We start from the raw sequence: 18697 nt of genomic DNA, 5'->3' as shown, positions 1-18697 counted from the left end.
GAATATTAAGTCACAAATGCTCAAAGTACAAACCTGGTTAAAATTCTGTGCCATATTTTGTGTCATATTCTTTATGCCAGTATTTTTGAGCATTCTAAGCCGAAATAAGCTAAATTAGAGTTAACTGCATTAAGCAGAAGTGTCATAGCAGTTGGAAAGTCCGCTCTACAGCTTGGTAAAATAAGTAACAGGGACAGAACAAATGGCAAAATAAAATTTTTACAAGTTAAGGAAGCAATGACAGTATCCATTCATCCTGAGACCCTCTGTGATCCAGCCCTTTCTGCATGCTGAAATTGAAGGATTACATACCTGCCAGGCTTGTTGATGTACTTGTGCAGTCGAGCTTTGACTTCATCATAAGTAAGGAAGGCCATATAGCCAGGGTGTGTCACCGCTAGGAAATTCCAGTTCCTCAGAATCGATCCCCAAGGCTGAAAAAAAAAAAACCATGTTATTGTGGTTATGCAGTTTTTGTAAGTATTAATGTTTTATATTGTAAACATAAAGTAAACGGAAGTTGGGTCATGTATAACAGCATACACTCATTGCGTTGCCTCTTCAAGGTAAACTGTTCCTTAGGGATGGGTACGGCTATCTGACGGTTCTGACATAAACGTTAGTAACCAGACCGTAAAGCAGCACACATTTCGGTGCTTTATTTCGGTGCTTTTTTTTCCTGAGATGTCAGACACTTTGGATTCCAGCCAATCATTTTACCTTTGCAAGCGTAGTAGGCGGGGCCAGGTACGTACGTTCTTTTAGAGCAGAGCTACAGATTAAAAATGCCCGAGGCGAAGCGGTCAAAGTCTGGCTGTACTTCACAGCAAAAGATGCAAACTCAGCAGCCTGCAACAAGTGCTTTAAGGTGATACTGTGCAAAGGAGGTAACTCCTTGAATCTGTTGAAACACCTGGCGACGCATAGCGTTTTTTTAAAAGCCGAGAAATGCGCCGTATTTGATAGCTTGCTGCGAGACCTCACACCGTGCACATCTACTGCGGGTGTGGTTCCTGTTATCGGTCCCGGAGTTAGCAACATCCCCCAAAAACCCGAAGAGGAGAGTCCTGGCCCCTAGCCCTGCCAGTGTAGCAGGAATGATGACGGATGATGATGGCAGCAGCAGCCGTTCTTCTCTGGGTCAGTAGCTTAATGTTGTCCGTGTGTAATTTACGTTGAGTAAGCTAACCACGTTATTAAATTAATGCATTTAAGGTGAACTAGCAAACACCGTCATAGTTACATGCGGCTGTCTTCTTGTTTGATGGCAGATACTCCCTTCACCCTGGCCAAAAAGGCTAAAATGACCAAAGAAAAAGTGGAAAACAGCTAAACATAAGAGGTTTTTGGACAAAGTTGGTGTTTTTTCCATTGATTAAGCACTGCTTCCAGCCAAGAGTGATACCATAAATCCCCTATAGCTGCAGAAAAGGCTAACATTGTTATCTTTTTACAAAAAAAACATGAGAGGTTTTTGGACAAAGTTTGTGTTCTTCATTTTTTAAGCACCGGTTCGAGCACCGTTTAAACACCAGCACCGTTTCAAAAGTACCAGTTTGGTACTGGTATCGGATAAAACCTAAACGATACCCATTGTTGTGATATTTTGATACCATGGTAGCATTTACAGGATATTGTTTTATAGTGATATTATACAGGAAAACTGTTACTCAATAAGGCCCATTTACTAGTTATTTTTCTCTTTCTCTGTGACCCAAGAATTAATGTGTAAGAATCACAGGATGGTACCTCAAGGTCGAAAACACCACAGAGATCACTCCCTTACTCCCTTCTTTATCTCCTAGAAAAGGCTCGTTAAAGGCCAGGTGGTTTGTTTCAGAATTCACTAATGAAAGAACTCTGTATTCTATGTCTAGGAGTGTATTTCGCTGGGATGATCATAAATTGTAGCTGAACTATACAAAGGATACTTCTTTGCTCAGAGGGCAGGAAGACGCTTCCTTATTTGGTCTGTACCGGTTTGAACTGAGAATCTGCTGACACACGAACCTTTTTCCTCTATATAAACTGTTGTACTTGTGAATAAAGTTGAGTCAGTTTGGAATGACAACCTAGGACAGTCTCCGCGTCTTCTTGTTCTTCCAAACTGCTCCCGGTACTCCGGCCGGTACCGTGATTAACCGTTGATCATGCATGAGAATATTTTAATTTTGTTATATGTTAAAGGATGAACTCTGCTTATTGGTGCCCACGCCTTAGGAGGAAACTCGATCTACGGATGACGGAGATTTCCTTCACCCATCCCTACTGTTCCTTGCTGAGGGACCAGACAAAGAGTGATTTAAAAAGAAATCCATAAAGGAGGCAAAACCATGGCGCCCCACGAGGCAGACATGTTTGCTTGCTCTGCTCTCGGATGCCGACTTGTTGTTTGTTGTTGTTTGCTTTTGTTCTTTTTGCACTAGATAAGTGTTGTGCACTGTTAACATAGCCGAGACAGACACTACTGGACTTCGGTAACTCACACAATCTTCTGGACTTTACCCTTCCACCGGAGTTTCAAGTCATTGTTCGCCCAGGTAGACACCAGGGACTGCAGACTCACTCTGTATACCAAGGAAACTGGACTGCAGATCCCCCAGATCACCCATGTGACTGGCTACAGGACTTTCCCAGTCCGACAGGATCGGCAACAGGACTTCAGCCAGCATTATTACAAACACTGGCATTCCACAGGGTTGCGTCCTCAGTCCTGTAGACCCACAACTGTGTCGCCTCCAATAGGGATAACACCATACTGAAGTTCGCGGACAACACTGCAGTGATTGGTCGCATCACTGGAGGGGACGAAGCGGCTTATAGGAGAGAGGTGGCCGGTCTGGTGTCATGGTGTGAAGACAACCTCAACCCTCAACACTCATAAGACAAAGAGATGATAGTGGACACGGGAAAGAAGAGGAGGGCTCACCAGCCGCTGTTTATCTGGGGGCGTTAAGTGGAGAGGGTGAGCAGCTTTAGATACCTAGGCATCTACATCACTGAGGACCTCACCTGGACACTGAACACCACACAGCTGGTCATGAAGGCTCAGCAGTGGCTGTATTTCCTGAGGAGGCTGAGGAAATTTGGTATGTCGGCCAAGATCCTCAGCACCTTCTACAGCTGCATTTCCGAGAGCACACTGACCAAGTTGCATCACTGCATAGTATGGCAGCACTACTGCTATGGACCGCAAACGCATGCAGAGAGTGATAACAACTGCGGAGAAGATCACCAGGACTGCGCTGCCCTCTCTGCAGAGCATCTACCATCGCAGAGTCCAGAGGAGAGCTGGCTCCATCCTCAAAGATCCCACACACCCCCAACACGGACTGTTCACACTTCTGCCATCGGGACGGTTTTAGAAGTGTGAAATCCAGAACATCCCGACTCAACAACGCCTTCTTCCCCACTGCTATCAGACTCAGAACAGCAAAGAAAGAATTTCATTGCACAGAGAAATGCTTTTCTTTGTACACATGACAATAAACAATTTGAGTTGAATTGAATTGAAAATATTCAATCACCCTCCTTAAGTCAGATTTGTGGAGGGAACTTGACATAGACCATCCGGTGGCCGGAACTTAGCCTTAGCCTCCTGTATGCCTACCACCCACAGAAGGCACTGGGGGTGTCAGGTGCATTGTGTCATGGGTAAGGATCAAGGGCGGGGGCCCTGGCAAACCGATCTACAGCTATTGAGGTTGACTACTGGGACACGGAACTCCTCTCTTATAGGGAAGGACCCTGAGCAAGTGCGTGACGTTGAGAGATACCAACTAAATATAGTCAGGGTCACCTCAACATACGACTCTGACACTGGAACCATTCTCCTGAAAAGTCACGGGACTCTGTTATAGTCTGGAGTTACCCTTGGTGACACGTAATGGGCAGGGGTAGGTATTCTTGTATGCTCTCGTTTTGCTGCTTGTACACTGGGGTTCGTGTCATTGGACAAGATGGCCATTTCCCTGTACCTTCGGGCTAGAGAACGGGTCCTGACTGTTGTATGTGCTTATGGGCCTAACGACAGTTCAGAGCACCCAGCCTTCTTGGAGTCATTGGGTGAGGGTGTTCTTGGTGCTTGTCATGGTGGTAATCTCCGAACCAGATGTTGGAAACTGGAGGTGAAGGGACCCATCAAAGCTGAAGAAGGAGTCCTATTGGACTTGGTTAGCCTGTGGGACTAAGCTGGGAAACAGCTGACGGGTACTAGAAGGCCAACTGGAATGCAGCCCGGGGTGGTAGCTGAAGCAAAAACTCAGGGGAGTTTGGTGAAGCCATGGAAAAAAACTTTTGGTCTGTCTCAGAGCAATTCTGGTAAACTATTCGGCAACTCAGGGAGGGAAAGTGGTGCTCTACTCACTGATCTCAAGTGGGAATACAGTTAGGTGGTGAAAGGAATACTTTGAGGACCTCCTCAATCCCACTGACACCTCTTCCATAGAGGAAGCAGTCTGTGAATGAGAGGGACAACTCGCCCCTCACTAGGGACAAGGTCACTGAGGCAGTTAACCAGTTCCTTTGGTGGCCAGGTCCCTGGGGTGGATGAGGTTCGCCCTGAGTTCCAAAAGGCTCTGGATGTTTTAAGGTTGTCCTGGTTGACATGTCCGGACTATATCGCATGGAGATCTGGAGTGGTACCTGTCTGGGTTGTTGCTACAAAGCTTTTCAATCCTTATGTGACTACTGCAGGAGCTTGGTCCAATTTGCTGGCAATAAGTCGGACTCGCTTTCAATGTGTGTTGGACTCCCCTAGAACTGCACTTTTCCAGAGATTTGGTTCATAGTTTTTATGGACAGATTTTTTTTTAGAAGTAGTAGAAGTAGTAGTAGAAGCCTCCCACCATGTGGTGGGAGGCTTCTACTTTGGAGGCCTCAGAATCTCATCACTGAATTTTGCAAATGATGTGGCTGTGTTCATCAGGTGGCGGCCTCCAGTGCACAGATGTGCCAGGAATGGGGATCAACAAGTCCAAATTTGAGGCCATGGTCCTCAGCCGGAAAAGGGTGTAGTGATCATTCCAGGTCCGGGATGACTTGCTGGCACAAGTTGATGAGTTTGGGTATCTCAGTGTCTTGGTTATGAAAGAAGGGAGTAAGAAACAAGAGATTGACAAACTGTGGCACCAGTGTCCTTGATTGGACTGCTGCCCCTGCCCGGATAAGCCGAAGTAAGTGAAATAAAACCAAACTACAGTCTAAAGTAAAAGGTCATATGAGTCAAAATAATCAGATTAAGTAGTTGGAAATTAATTTACTTGATATTGACCAACCTGGAAGAGGCGTGTGAAGATGTCAAACTCGAACACAGAAATGTAGTCATTGCAGGTGAGGTCAATGGTGGATTTGAGAGCCATAGCCTCCAGACCGCTGCTGATGGGATGTATGTCATGAAGGCACTGACGGAAGACTTTCCATGGCACTATTGTCCTGCAAAAGAACCAAGTCGTAAAAGTCACATACAGGATTGTGAGATATAAGTTAGATATCCAGACATGCATCTTTACTGATATAAATGTGCAAATTACCAAATGTATGTGGTGACTGTGATTAGCCACAGTGGGCCTTTAGACACTGGGCTTGCAGTCAAATCAGCAAAGTTACTTAAACACAACAGTATCTTATACCCTGACATAGTTTAAAACCTAATATTCAGCAATTAAAAAAATTGATTCAAATGTTCCCAAGATGCCAAATGCATTAACTACACTGTTACAAAAAATAGTAATGTCAAAGTATCTTACTGTATATTTTACAGTTTTGTACTGTCTTTCTAGAATATCATTACATTTACATAAGTAGACTGTGATTTTACATGTCAAAGGTAAAATAACATAACATCACTGTAAATATAGTAAAACACAATTTACTTGTTTTTTAAATATATTTTCTGTACATATTTAGATTGTAAAACTACATTCAGAAATGTATCATAATTTCACAAATATTTGTCTGTTATGTGAGAGAATGATCTGTGAAATTCAAATGTAAAACTATGGAACAGTAATGAGAATAATCAATAATTAAAGGAGTATTCGATTTATAATTTTGCTGAAAATTCCATGTCATCTGGGTCTGATTCAATAATTCAGAGGTAACAAGTGAAAATATAATTAATAGGAATAAAAACTAAAAAAAAAACATATAAAACATTGCACGGCCAACGCTGTGCTAATTATATATTTTAAAAAATAAATGTAGAGGTAGGAATTGCAATTAATATAAATCTCAAAGTATTCACAACATTCCTAAACAGAAATAGGCCTCTGCACCTGGGGTGAGGGTGTGGCCATGAAAACAACGTGACATGCCATTGGATGTTGGGACACATAATAACATGACGCTAAGCATCGGCCAATGAATGTGAACTAACAACCACAAGATCGCGGGTATGGCTGTACTGTAGGAAAAAATCCTAATATAAAAGTATTTTAGTGTGCAGTTTACAGTTTACAGTTTTGTTCTGTTCTTCTAGAATATCATTAAAGTTATGTAAATAGACTGTGATTTCACATTTCAAATGTACATTAACGTTAAATCACTGTAATGCAATAAAACATAATTTTCATGACTATTAAATGTATCTGTCTGTACATATGCATATTTAGATTGTTAAAATACATTCACAAATGTATCATGATTTCACAAATATCTGTCCGTTATTTGAAAGATTGAACTGTTGAATTCAAATGTAATGCTATGGAAAAGTATATAACATGATTCCTATAAGCTTGTGTTACATCACATAAGTTTTATTATCATTGCTATTTAGGGCGATCGTGGCTCAAGAGTTGGCAGTTCGCCTTGTGATCAGAAGGTTGCCGGTTTGAGCCCCGGCTCGGACACTCTCGGTATTGTGTCCGTGGTCAAGACTCTTCACCTACCGCCTACTGGTGATAGCCAGAGGGGCCGATTGTGCGATATGGCAGCGTCGCCTCTGACAGTCTGTCCCAGGGCATGCAATCCATTATTATTTAAACTAACTGTTAACTGTATATTTCTGTACATTTACATATTATGATTCATATTGCCACATTCATTGACCTTGTTTATAGGTAATTCCATTGTTTGATCACGTTAAAATGTTCCTAATTTAATGTCTAAAAGCACTTGGAAAAGGCAGAATCCCATGTAAAATTAGCGCAACAAACTCTATTTTCATTACTGAAAATAACTGTATTTTCATGAGAAAGTTATTTTCTGTTATTTTACAGTAGTATTTTGGCGCCCCAGCTGCCGGAATACTACCGTTTTTTTAGGATTTATTTTTTTTCCTATTTATAGATAATTTCATTGTTTAATCACATTAACATGTTCCTAATTTAATGTTTAAAACCACTTGAAAAGGCAAGATCCCATGTGAAATTAGCGCAACAAACTGTATTGTCATTACTGGAAATAACCGTATTTTTATGAGGAAGTTATTTTCTGTTATTTTACGGTAGTATTTTGGAACCCCAGCTGCTGGAATATTACCATTTTTTAAAGATTTTTTTTTAACAGTGTAAATTACAAAAATGAAAATACACAGAGGCAGTAAATATTAAACATTAAGCATTCTGGAACAAACAACATGTTTATGAACATAAGTGAGGATAAGACTGTGAGCAATATGCAACATCTTTTACCCAGCAACTGGTAAACCTAAACAATGAGGTAGCCTAAAATTTCAACAACACAGTAAAGATAACACAAACATTGCATGAACCAAATACTTTCTATGCCTAAATATCCTTTAGCAGCATACTAACACCAAGTTGCTCTCCGATGCATCCATCGGCGTGTGAATGTTGAGATAGAAAGCGCATAGATAATGGATGATGGTGTGAATGGAGCATTTTACACTGAACAAAAATATAAACGCAAAACTTTTGTTTTTGCTCCCATTCCCCATGGGATGGACGTAGAGACCTAAAATTCATTCCAGATACACAATGTAACCATCCCTCCCAAACAGTGGTCACAAATCAGTCCAAATGTGTGGTAGTGGGCACATCTGCTATATTGAGATAATCCATCCCACCTCACAGGTGTGCCACATCAGGATGCTGATCTGACATCATGAGTAGTGCACAGGTGTACCTCAGACTGCCCACAACAAAAGGCCACCCTGGAATGTGCAGTTTTGTCTCACAGCAAAATGCCACAGATGCCACAAGCAATGAGGGAGCGTGCAATTGGCATGCTGACAGCAGGAATGTCAACCAGATCTGTCGCCCGTGCATTGAATGTTCATTTCTCAACCATAAGCCGTCTCCACAGGCATTTCAGAGAATATGGCAGCACATCCAACCGGCCTCACAACCGCAGACCTCGTGTAACCACACCAGCCCAGGACCTCCACATCCAGCAGGTTCACCTCCAAGATCGTCTGAGACCAGCCACCCAGACAGCTGCTGGAACAATTGGTTTGCACAACCAAACAATTTCTGCACAAACTGTCAGAAACCGTCTCAGGGACGCTCAACTGCATGCCCGTCGTCCTCATCGGGGTCTTGACCTGACTCCAGCTCGTCGCTGTAACAGACTTGTGTGGGCAAATGCTCACATTCGATGGCATCTGGCACGTTGGAGAGGTGTGCGCTTCACGGATGAATCATGGTTCACATTGTTCAGGGCAGATGGCAGCTGAGAATGTCCCAGTTCTTGCATGGCCAGCATACTCACCGGACATGTCACCCATTGAGCATGTTCGGGATGTGCTTGACCGGCGTATACGACAGCGTGTACCAGTTCCCACGAATATCCAACAACCTCGCACAGCCATTGAAGTGGAGTGGACCAACATTCCACAGGCCACAATTGACAATCTGATAGACTCCATGCGACGATGTGTTGCACTGCATGAGGCAAATGGTGGTCACACCAGATACTGACCGGTTCTGGGTCCCCAGACCCCCAATAGCGCAAAAAACTGCACATTCCAGGGTGGCCTTTTGTTGTGGGCAGTCTGAGGTACACCTGTGCACTACTCATGATGTCAGATCAGCATCCTGATGTGGCACACCTGTGAGGTGGGATGGATTATCTCAATATAGCAGATGTGCCCACTACCACACATTTGGACTGATTTGTGACCACTGTTTGGGAGGGATGGTTATATTGTGTATCTGGAATGAATTTTAGGTCTCTACGTCCATCCCATGGGGAATGGGAGCAAAAACAAAAGTGTTGCGTTTATATTTTTGTTCAGTGTATATAAAGCACCACTGGTGCTCAGGTAGAGTACAAAAGTGCTATATAAGGTAACAACCAGTAGATTTATTGACCTCTCAGGCAGAATGTTTACTGCACTGACAAGATGATGAATGCAACTCAACAGCAAAAATAGAAATATTAAAGTAAAACTTCTTTCAAGTGAAATTAAGAATAAATGTGCATGGGTGTGTAACTAATCAGCTGTTTGGGCTGTGTTTTATAGGGGGCTCTCTGGCAATGTGTATAAAAAATGAAGCAAACTTGGGACATTAGACGGACCCCAAAAGACCCCAAAAAATGCAATCTATATTACTATGTGAATTCCATAGATTTGAGTTTATATTCAGTTTTGTTGGTACTACTGAAGCCTTCAATTTGTTGAAAGGAGGAGAGTCCATATGCTCTCACAGTTACCACAAGATAAAAGAAGACTGATATCCTTATGTCCGAGTTTTCATGAACACAGCTCTGCGCTGAAAAACGTTTCTGAATGAAAACAATGTGGACGAAATGTTTTGCACTGTCAAAAGCACCGGCGGTAGCATCCAAAAGGCAGAGGAAGATGCTAATCATCGCACAAAAAGTTGGACTTCTGGACATGCTAAAGGAAGGTAGAAGTTACCGTATTTTTCGGACCATAAGGCGCATTAACCGACACAAAACAGTCAGATAAGTCAAACTTCACTCAACTCATTCTTCTTGGTTCCTCTACTTCCGTACCATTGATTCATTAATGTTGAATTCTCTCGCAGCTACTCTATTCCCATGTAGTGGACCTGAAAACAGGGTTTGATCTTTGGTTTCATTCTATAATACTGGACTTATTTTTCTACGAAGGTTTGAACTTTCAGAGCGTTTAAACAAGAGAGAAAAGTGTAAAAATGTTCATGCTTGTCTGAGAAAAGTGTATAAAGTGTGTAGTGAGGGGCTTTACAGCCTGAAAACATCTATAATAATTGTAAATAATAAAGCTGGCTATTTTGTGGATTTCACCTATCATGGGTTATTTTTAGAACATAGCTCCCACGATAAATGAGGGAACACTGTAATGTAAAAATCTAAAATCTAAAAAATGTTTGTGATTAATTCTTATTAAAGGACAAAACATCAGGAAATACAAAGACAATGATATATTTTATAACAGTGTTCTGTAAATAGCAGTCATTTCTGGAGATGTTCATGGCCACAGTTGAGGTGTGCCAGTGTCTAGTGGCAGAATGGATGTTGCGGATGCTGTCCCTTTTTTTGAGGGAGGCCCAGACAGTGGCAGGTATTGTGGGGCAAATTCACAAATGTCTGCAGGGCAACTCCAGGGAAGAGGGATATAGTTTAAGGATTGACCCTTCACCTACATGCAACAGCTCTGAGATGCAGGAGCCAGGTGGTTGCTGCATCGTCTCAATCGGGCCCTGGCCGATTGAGACGGGAACACAGCTGCTGGATTTAGCCATGTTGGAACAGTTTGTGGGGCTCCCGGGACAAACAGATCTGGTAGAGTGGGTCTCTGTTGGTCAGCGAACCTGGAAGTGGTGGATATGTTGGCAGAAGGGTTCCACATAGATCTTAGTCCACCAAATCCAAGGGAAAAGAGTCAAGGCTGCAGTTAGCTCCCTTCTGGAACATCGGTTAATTCTGGGAACGGAATGGTTCCAGTTTAATAAACCGATGAGGCATTGTTTAGGGATGTGCACACAACTGGTAGGCACATATGTCTGTGCTGTGTTCAGCGGTGATGCAAATTCCTCCAACACTCTCCAGGCAGGAGGAAATTGGAAGTCTCTCAGGGGCATCCCCAGTTCCGATGGTTTACTTCATGGAAGATTTTCCCCTTGAGCAGTCTTCTGACAACACTGTGAAATTAGGCTTTGGCTAAGTGATGAAAATTGAAAATTGGGGCAATTCACTATCGAAAGGTGTTTCAGGTTATCTCCTGAGTCGGCATCCAGAGAGACTGACGGGTTGGTGAAGTGTCTGAATAAGACTTTAAAGTCCATAATTCTTAATAATTCTCCAGCTCAAACAAGAGTATCCTGACATTGAGTACAGCCTCCAGCATGGTGCATTTGGCCCAAGTCACTCACTCAGGCAGAGTCATGCTTAAAGTGGTCCCAGTTACCCTCCACAATAATGGGCGATCTCTGTCCACCTACGCCATTCTTGACGACGGATCAGAGTGGACTATTGTTTTATCTGCAGCGGTTCATTACCTGCAATTAAATATCACAGAGGAGTCCCTCAAACTATGAACCATCAGGCAGGAGGTGTCACAGTTACAAGGCGCATGCGTTTCTTTTGAACTAAGCGCACCCAGCTCTCCCCAAATCAAACATCACATCAGACGTGTTTTTACTGCTAAAGAACTTAATCTGGCAAAACAATCCTGTCCAGTGGACATACTCCGTCAGAGATATCCACATCTGGCCGACGTTCCCATCAAAGCATTTAAGGATGTGCAGCCTATGCTTCTTATAGGCTCAGATAATGTCCAGCTCATCACCCCTCTGTCACCTGTCAAAGTTGGTCCACTAGGCAGCCCTGTTGCTGTCAACACTAACCTCGGTTGGGCCATCCAGGGACCGGCTACCTTTCTACATCTACCTACTGAAGCTTCATGTCTGCACACATCCCTGTTACCAACTCCCTCTCAAGCGCTAAGACAGAACGTTGAGAAGCTGTGGCAGTTAGATGTGCTCCCCTTTCGATCAGAGAAAGAGGTAACTCGCTCTAAACAAGACAAAGAGGCACTGGAGTTACTGAAGAAAACCACAGAACGTGTACAGGTGGATGGAATAGCTCGCTATGCTACTCCTCTGCTCCGCCGCAGAGACTCCACTAAACTACGAACTGACCATGGCAGTGATGGCTCTCCTTCGGTCCACAGAGAAGCGCCTGATTAAAGATCCTGATCTAGTGGCTGTGTACAATGCAGAAATACACAAACTGGAACAAGCAGGTTATGTAAGAAAACTCACTCCTGAAGAGGCAAACCGCACAGATGAATCCTGGTTCATTCCCCATCATATTGTGCATCATAACAATAAACCTAGGATAGTTTTCAACTGTTCCTTCCAATACAGGCAAGACTGCCTTAACGATCAGCTGCTACCAGGTCCAACTCTCGGTCCATCCTTTATAGGTGTCCTGTTGAGATTTAGGGAGCACCCTGTTGCTGTGAGTGGGGACATACGAGGTATGTTCCATCAGGTGCGGCTTCTTTCGCATGACCGGCCCCTGCTGAGATTCGTGTGGAGAGATATGGAAAGAGATCGGAGCCCGGACATTTATGAGTGGTGTGTCCTGCCCTTTGGAACCACATGCAGCCCCTGTTGTGCCACGTATGCCCTTCAGCGCCATGTGCAGGATCATAAAGATGGCAATGAACAAGTACTAGACTCCGTGCTGCACTCATTTTATGTCGATAACTGTTTGCAATCTCTGCCCTTTGCTTCGCAGGCACGACCACTTGTCGATGTTATCATCAGAGAGTTGCTATCTACTGGTGGTTTCGAAATCCGACAGTGGGCCAGTAACTACCCAGAGGCCATTGTTCATCTCCCCTCTGAAGCAAAGTCCCCTACCTGCGAGCTGTGGTTGACTGAACACCAACCACATCCCCAAGAACCAACCTTAGGCTTGGCATGGCACTGCTCCACAGACCAGATCGCCTACAGATGTCAGCCAGTGGTTCCTCAGGAGTCAACCATGAGAAACATCTACAGCATCCTCGCCTCTCAATACGACCCACTGGGTTTCATCATCCCCTTCACGACCCGGGCAAAGGTTATTGTTCAACGTCTGTGGCAGAACGACAGGAACTGGGATGATCCCATCGAGGGCGAGTTACTCCAACGGTGGCAAGAGTGGGTGAGTGAGCTACAGTATCTACAAGAAATCTGTCTGCCTAGATGCTACACAGCCCCAGCAACCCAAGAGGGAACTTTCCAGCTGCATGTATTCTGTGATGCGTCAGAGTGTGCTTACGGAGCAGTGGCATATTTGAGATTTAAATCGGCAGAACATGAGGTCCACACTGCCTTTATCATGGCCAGATCACGTGTAGCTCCCCGCAAGAAACTGTCAATTCCCCGTTTAGAGCTGTGTGCCGTACTGGCTGGTGCACAACTGTCTAGACTCCTCCTCAGTGAGCTTACTCTGCCCATTAGTGAGACTACTTTATGGACCGATTCTACCACTGTGTTGAACTGGATCTAGTCCGAGTCCTGCCACTATAAAGTGTTTGTAGGTACTCGTATTGCCAAAATACAGGAGCTGACTGAGGCCGCCAGCTGGAGGTATGTCCCCTCGGCTTTGAACCCAGCAGATGACATCACCCGGGGAAAACCATTACGTGAGCTGTCAAAACCTAGCCAGTGGATGGATGGGCCCCCCTTCCTGAGACAAGCATCTGAGCAGTGGCCAGCACGACCTACTGTGAGTACAGACACTGAAGATAATACTGAGTTAAAGAAATCAGCTTTCTGTGCCTATGTCACTACAGATTTGGCACAGTCTGATCCTGCATACAACACCTGGGCTGATTTGGTGCAGGCCACCTACCTGTCTTCTCACGGGGCGGCTGTCCTCCCTATGTCAGCGGCACAACGCTTAGAGACAGAAGTTCAAATTCTCAAACAGGCACAACAAGATAGCTTCCCTGTTGAAGTACACACACTTAAATCTGGGAAAGAGGTGTACAAAGACAGCAGACTGAGCAACCTTTCTCCCAAATATGACAGTCAGCTTGGCCTCATACGAGTAGGTGGACGTCTCCAGCGAGCAGAGCAGATGGATGTTAACACTCTGCATCCTATCGTGTTGTCACCAGACCATCCTGCTACTCAGCTCATCATCAAAGACTAGGATACACGTCTCCTGCATCCTGGCCCAGAACGTGTCTTTGCCGAATTGAGACGCAGGTATTGGATTTTAAGAGGCAGACAGGCCATAAGGAAGCATCAGTATCGCTGTTTTGAGTGTAAGAAGTGGAGAGCCAAGCCTGTTTCACCGAAGATGTCTGATCTCCCTGCTACCCGCTTGCGATTAAATCAGACGCCATTCTGGTCCACAGGAATTGACTGTTTTGGCCCTTTCACTATAAAGATACAGTAGGTAGGAGACAAGAGAAACGGTGGGGAATTATATTTAAATGCCTTACGACCCGCTGCATTCACCTCGACCTTCTCACTGGTATGGACACTGACTCCTTTCTCATGGCTCTGCGCAGATTTATTGCTTGAAGAGGAAAACCTTTTGAAATACTGAGTGATCAGGTCACCAATTTCAGAGGAGACAGAGAGCTGCAGGAGGCATTCAAAGTGATGGAGCCACGACTGCAGGAGCTCAGTGAACAGAGCATCATTTTCCACTTCAACCCTCCGCATGCTCCACATTTTGGGGGAGCCTGGGAACGGGAGATCCGTTCAGTCAAATCTGCACTTCAAGTTGCTCTCAAAGGTCAAGCGGTGCCAGAGGATTTGTTGCTTACTGTTCTTATTGAAGTAGAGGGCATACTTAATTCCAAGCCACTGGGATACGTTTCCTCGGATATTGCAGATGTTGATCCAATCACGCCAAATATGTTGCTCATGGGGCGGCGCGATGCTTCCCTTCCCCAGGCAGTTTATGGCACCAGAGAAGAACTTGGAAGGCGGAAATGGCGTCACAGCCAAGTCATAGCGGACCAGTTCTGGACTCAGTTCATTCAGCGCTACCTGCCTGGACTGCAGCCTCACCAGAAGTGGAACCAGACTACTCCACCTTTGAAAGTGGGACAGACTGTCATGGTGGTGGACTATCAGCTCCCACGGGCTTCCTGGCCCGTAGGACAGGTAACACACATGTTTCCCAGCCCGGATGGACAGGTGCGAGTAGCTGAAGTCGCCATTGGGAAACATAAATACCAACGGCCTATGTCAAAACTTATCACTTTACCTGAACTGTCAGCTGAATGTCCTTAGTCATATTCACATGGGTTTTTTAATGTTTACTAATGTGCTATACACATTAGGGGGCGGCTGTATAAAACCCCTGTGATTTGTGTATATAGACTGTTCCACGGACACCCTCTAACCACTGCTAAGATGGTACATTCCTCCCATCCTTTGTTTGAGTTTGCGCTGGTTCACCGTGATAGCGCTGGTGGAGCTGGGCTGTTGTACTGAACATGTGTCGTGCGTGTGCGTGAATGATAAGTAAGTGCCTTGTATTTGTTTGTTCTATGGTTGTAACTTATCAAATACTTACCTATGTACATTGGGTGATGCTTTTATAGAGTTTTCCAGCGGTTTGTGTAGCCACGAGACAATGTATATTCATGCTGATTTGACCAAAATGGCGCTACCCTTGTGAACTGAGCTGCCCAAAGTAAAGATGGAGTCTATCCCTGTGCAGCAGCCCATTTGTGTCCACCAGGGGGTGGGGTTTAGTCATTTTCGAATTAGACTTTCTGTTCAACCCTTTCTGTATTTTTTAGACCAGTTAGGTTGACTTTAATTGTTTGCTAATTGTAATTTCTGTTATTTTACAGAACCACACACATACATATACTCATACGAATTCACTTCTGGAGATGTTTTGGATTAAAGGAACCCTAATTATCATTGCTGTAGACCCCCTCTTTCATCATATAAGTCACCTGTGCCTTCTGACCGAGGATAGGAAAATCCTGCTGTAATTTGCCAGTTTATTGAGCACACACATGACCAGTTCAGGACTGCTCATGTAGTTGTAAAGTATCTCTAAAATTAGAAACATCCTGTCATAGAGCTGAAAAACTAGTTTTTGCATTTATTACTTCTCGGCTGGACTAGGCTTGTCCTAAAAACTCCCTGAAAAGCTGTCCATTGATCCAACATGCTGCAGCGAAAGAGAGAGCATTCCCTTCATTGGCTCCCTGTTAGATTCAGAATTTAATTTAAAATCCTTCTCCTCACATACAATGCATTGAATAACCAGGACTGATTTTATCTTCAAGACCTTATAGTACTGCCAGAGATTTCTTTCTGATAAAAGGCAGTATTTCCTCCCCACTGTCGTCAAGTGCTTGCTCATAGAGGGACGTTTAATTGTGGGGGGCTTTCTCTCTCTATTACTTCGGGGTCTCTACCTTAGATTATAAAGCCCTGTAACAGAACTCTCGTGATTTAGTGTTAATACATACATAATTGCTATTGTATACATAATACAATATACACCAAATCACAAGGGGGTGGCTGTAGCTCAGGAGGTAGAGCAGGTACCCTACTGATCGGAAGGTTGGTGGTTCGATCCCTGGCTCCTCCAGGCTGCATGTCAAGTATCCTTGGGCAAGATACTAACCCCAAGTTACTTTCTGATGCATCTGTCAGCGTATGAATGTGTGACTGTAGTTAGAAAGCACTATGTATAAAGAAAGTGCTTGCGAGATTGGGTGAATATGGCATGTTATATACAGTGCTTTGAGTACTCCGGGAGAGTAGAAAAGCGCTATATAAGAATCAGCCCCTTTACCATATACAGTGGGGCAAAAAAGTATTTAGTCAGCCACCGATTGTGCAAGTTCCCCCACTTAAAATGATGACAGAGGTCAGTAATTTGCACCAGAGGTACACTTCAACTGTGAGAGACAGAATGTGAAAAAAAAATCCATGAATTCACATGGTAGGATTTGTAAAGAATTTATTCGTAAATTAGGGTGGAAAATAAGTATTTGGTCACCTCAAACAAGGAAAATCTCTGGCTCTCACAGACCTGTAACGTCTTCTGTAAGAAGCGTTTCTGTCCCCCACTCGTTACCTGTATGAATGGCACCTGTTTGAACTCATCATCTGTATAAAAGACACCTGTCCACAGCCTCAAACAGTCAGACTCCAAACTCCGCCATGGCCAAGACCAAAGAGCTTTCGAAGGACACCAGGAAAAGTATTGTAGACCTGCACCAGACTGGGAAGAGTGAATCTACAATAGGCAAGCAGCTTGGTGTGAAAAAACAACTGTGGGAGCAATCATCAGAAAATGGAAGACATACAAGACCACTGATAATCTCCCTCGATCTGGGGCTCCACGCAAGATCTCATCCCGTGGGGTCAAAATGATCATGAGAACGGTGAGCAAAGATCCCAGAACCACACGGGGGGACCTGGTGAATGACCTGCAGAGAGCTGGGACCAAAGTAACAAAGGTCACCATCAGTAACACACCACAACGGCAGGGAATCAAATCCCGCAGTGCCAGACGTGTTCCGCTGCTGAAGCCAGTGCATGTCCAGGCCCGTCTGAAGTTTGCCAGAGAGCACATGGATGATACAGCAGAGGATTGGGAGAATGTCATGTGGTCAGATGAAACCAAAGTAGAACTTTTTGGTATAAACTCAACTCGTCGTGTTTGGAGGAAGAAGAATACTGAGTTGCATCCCAAGAACACCATACCTACTCTGAAGCATGGAGGTGGAAACATCATGCTATGGGGCTGTTTTTCTGCCAAGGGGACAGGACGACTGATCCGTGTTAAGGACAGAATGAATGGGGCCATGTATCGTGAGATTTTGAGCCAAAACCTCCTTCCATCAGTGAGAACTTTGAAGATGAAACGAGGCTGGGTCTTCCAACATGACAATGATCCAAAACACACCGCCCGGGCAACAAAGGAGTGGCTCCGTAAGAAGCATTTGAAAGTCCTGGAGTGGCCTACCCAGTCTCCAGACCTCAACCCCATAGAAAATCTGTGGCGGGAGTTGAAAGTCCATGTTGCTCGGCGACAGCCCCAAAACATCACTGCTCTCGAGAAGATCTGCATGGAGGAATGGGCCAAAATACCAGCTACTGTGTGTGCAAACCTGGTAAAGACCTATAGTAAACGTTTGACCTCTGTTATTGCCAACAAAGGTTATGTTACAAAGTATTGAGTTGTATTTTTGTTATTGACCAAATACTTATTTTCCACCCTGATTTACGAATAAATTCTTTACAAATCCTACCATGTGGATTCATGGATTTTTTTTTTCACATTCTGTCTCTCACAGTTGAAGTGTACCTCTGGTGCAAATTACTGACCTCTGTCATCATTTTAAGTGGGGGAACTTGCACAATCGGTGGCTGACTAAATACTTTTTTGCCCCACTGTATGTGAATTTAATTAATTCATAACATATCGTTTTAACATATTAAAACAAAATATATGATTCACAGTTTAAATTTCATTTTCTGAAAAATATCCAACAGTGTATCTGTGAAAATGTGAAGCTATTGCCTTAAACACTATCTTCTATTAGGGTAAAAAAAAAAAAACTGTGGATAAAAAAAATCCACACAAAACTGGCATTTCGGGCATTTTGAAAATTTACAGAATTTGGTGCCCAATGTTTAATGTATTTGTTTTTTAAGTCATCCTTTTTACATCGCATTTTTAAAATGACACAACTGTAACCGTAATTTGGACTGTACCATTAATCCCAGAGGAAGAGAAAAGTATTCACAGTGCTTTGCTTCCTCCACAATGTGTTATGTTACAGCCTTATTGT

The 18697-nt window shown here is 43.9% G+C and overlaps 1 protein-coding gene and 1 pseudogene across 8 annotated transcripts in view; one reads left to right on the top strand and one right to left on the bottom strand.

Moving 5' to 3' along the window:
* Positions 1-18697, bottom strand: part of cblb (Cbl proto-oncogene B, E3 ubiquitin protein ligase) — a 170119-nt gene that overhangs the window by 134103 nt on the left and 17319 nt on the right. For all 8 annotated transcript variants that reach the window (XM_086307951.1, XM_086307952.1, XM_086307950.1 and 5 more), the window contains exons 5-6: positions 5277-5433; positions 313-434 (exon numbers count right to left, since the gene is read on the bottom strand). In XM_086307951.1, coding sequence (XP_086164077.1) covers positions 313-434; positions 5277-5433 — 279 coding nt within the window. The remainder of the gene's footprint in view (positions 1-312; positions 435-5276; positions 5434-18697) is intronic.
* Positions 2334-3483, top strand: LOC147320121 (uncharacterized; annotated as a pseudogene).

Source organism: Aulonocara sp. 'chitande type north' Nkhata Bay, linkage group LG10, assembly GCF_057382095.1.
Source record: "Aulonocara sp. 'chitande type north' Nkhata Bay isolate Kocher_YH1m ecotype deep benthic linkage group LG10, A_spYH_male_GT1.1, whole genome shotgun sequence".
NCBI classification, from domain to species: domain Eukaryota; kingdom Metazoa; phylum Chordata; class Actinopteri; order Cichliformes; family Cichlidae; genus Aulonocara; species Aulonocara sp. 'chitande type north' Nkhata Bay.
This window is presented reverse-complemented; position numbering and strand designations above follow the sequence as displayed.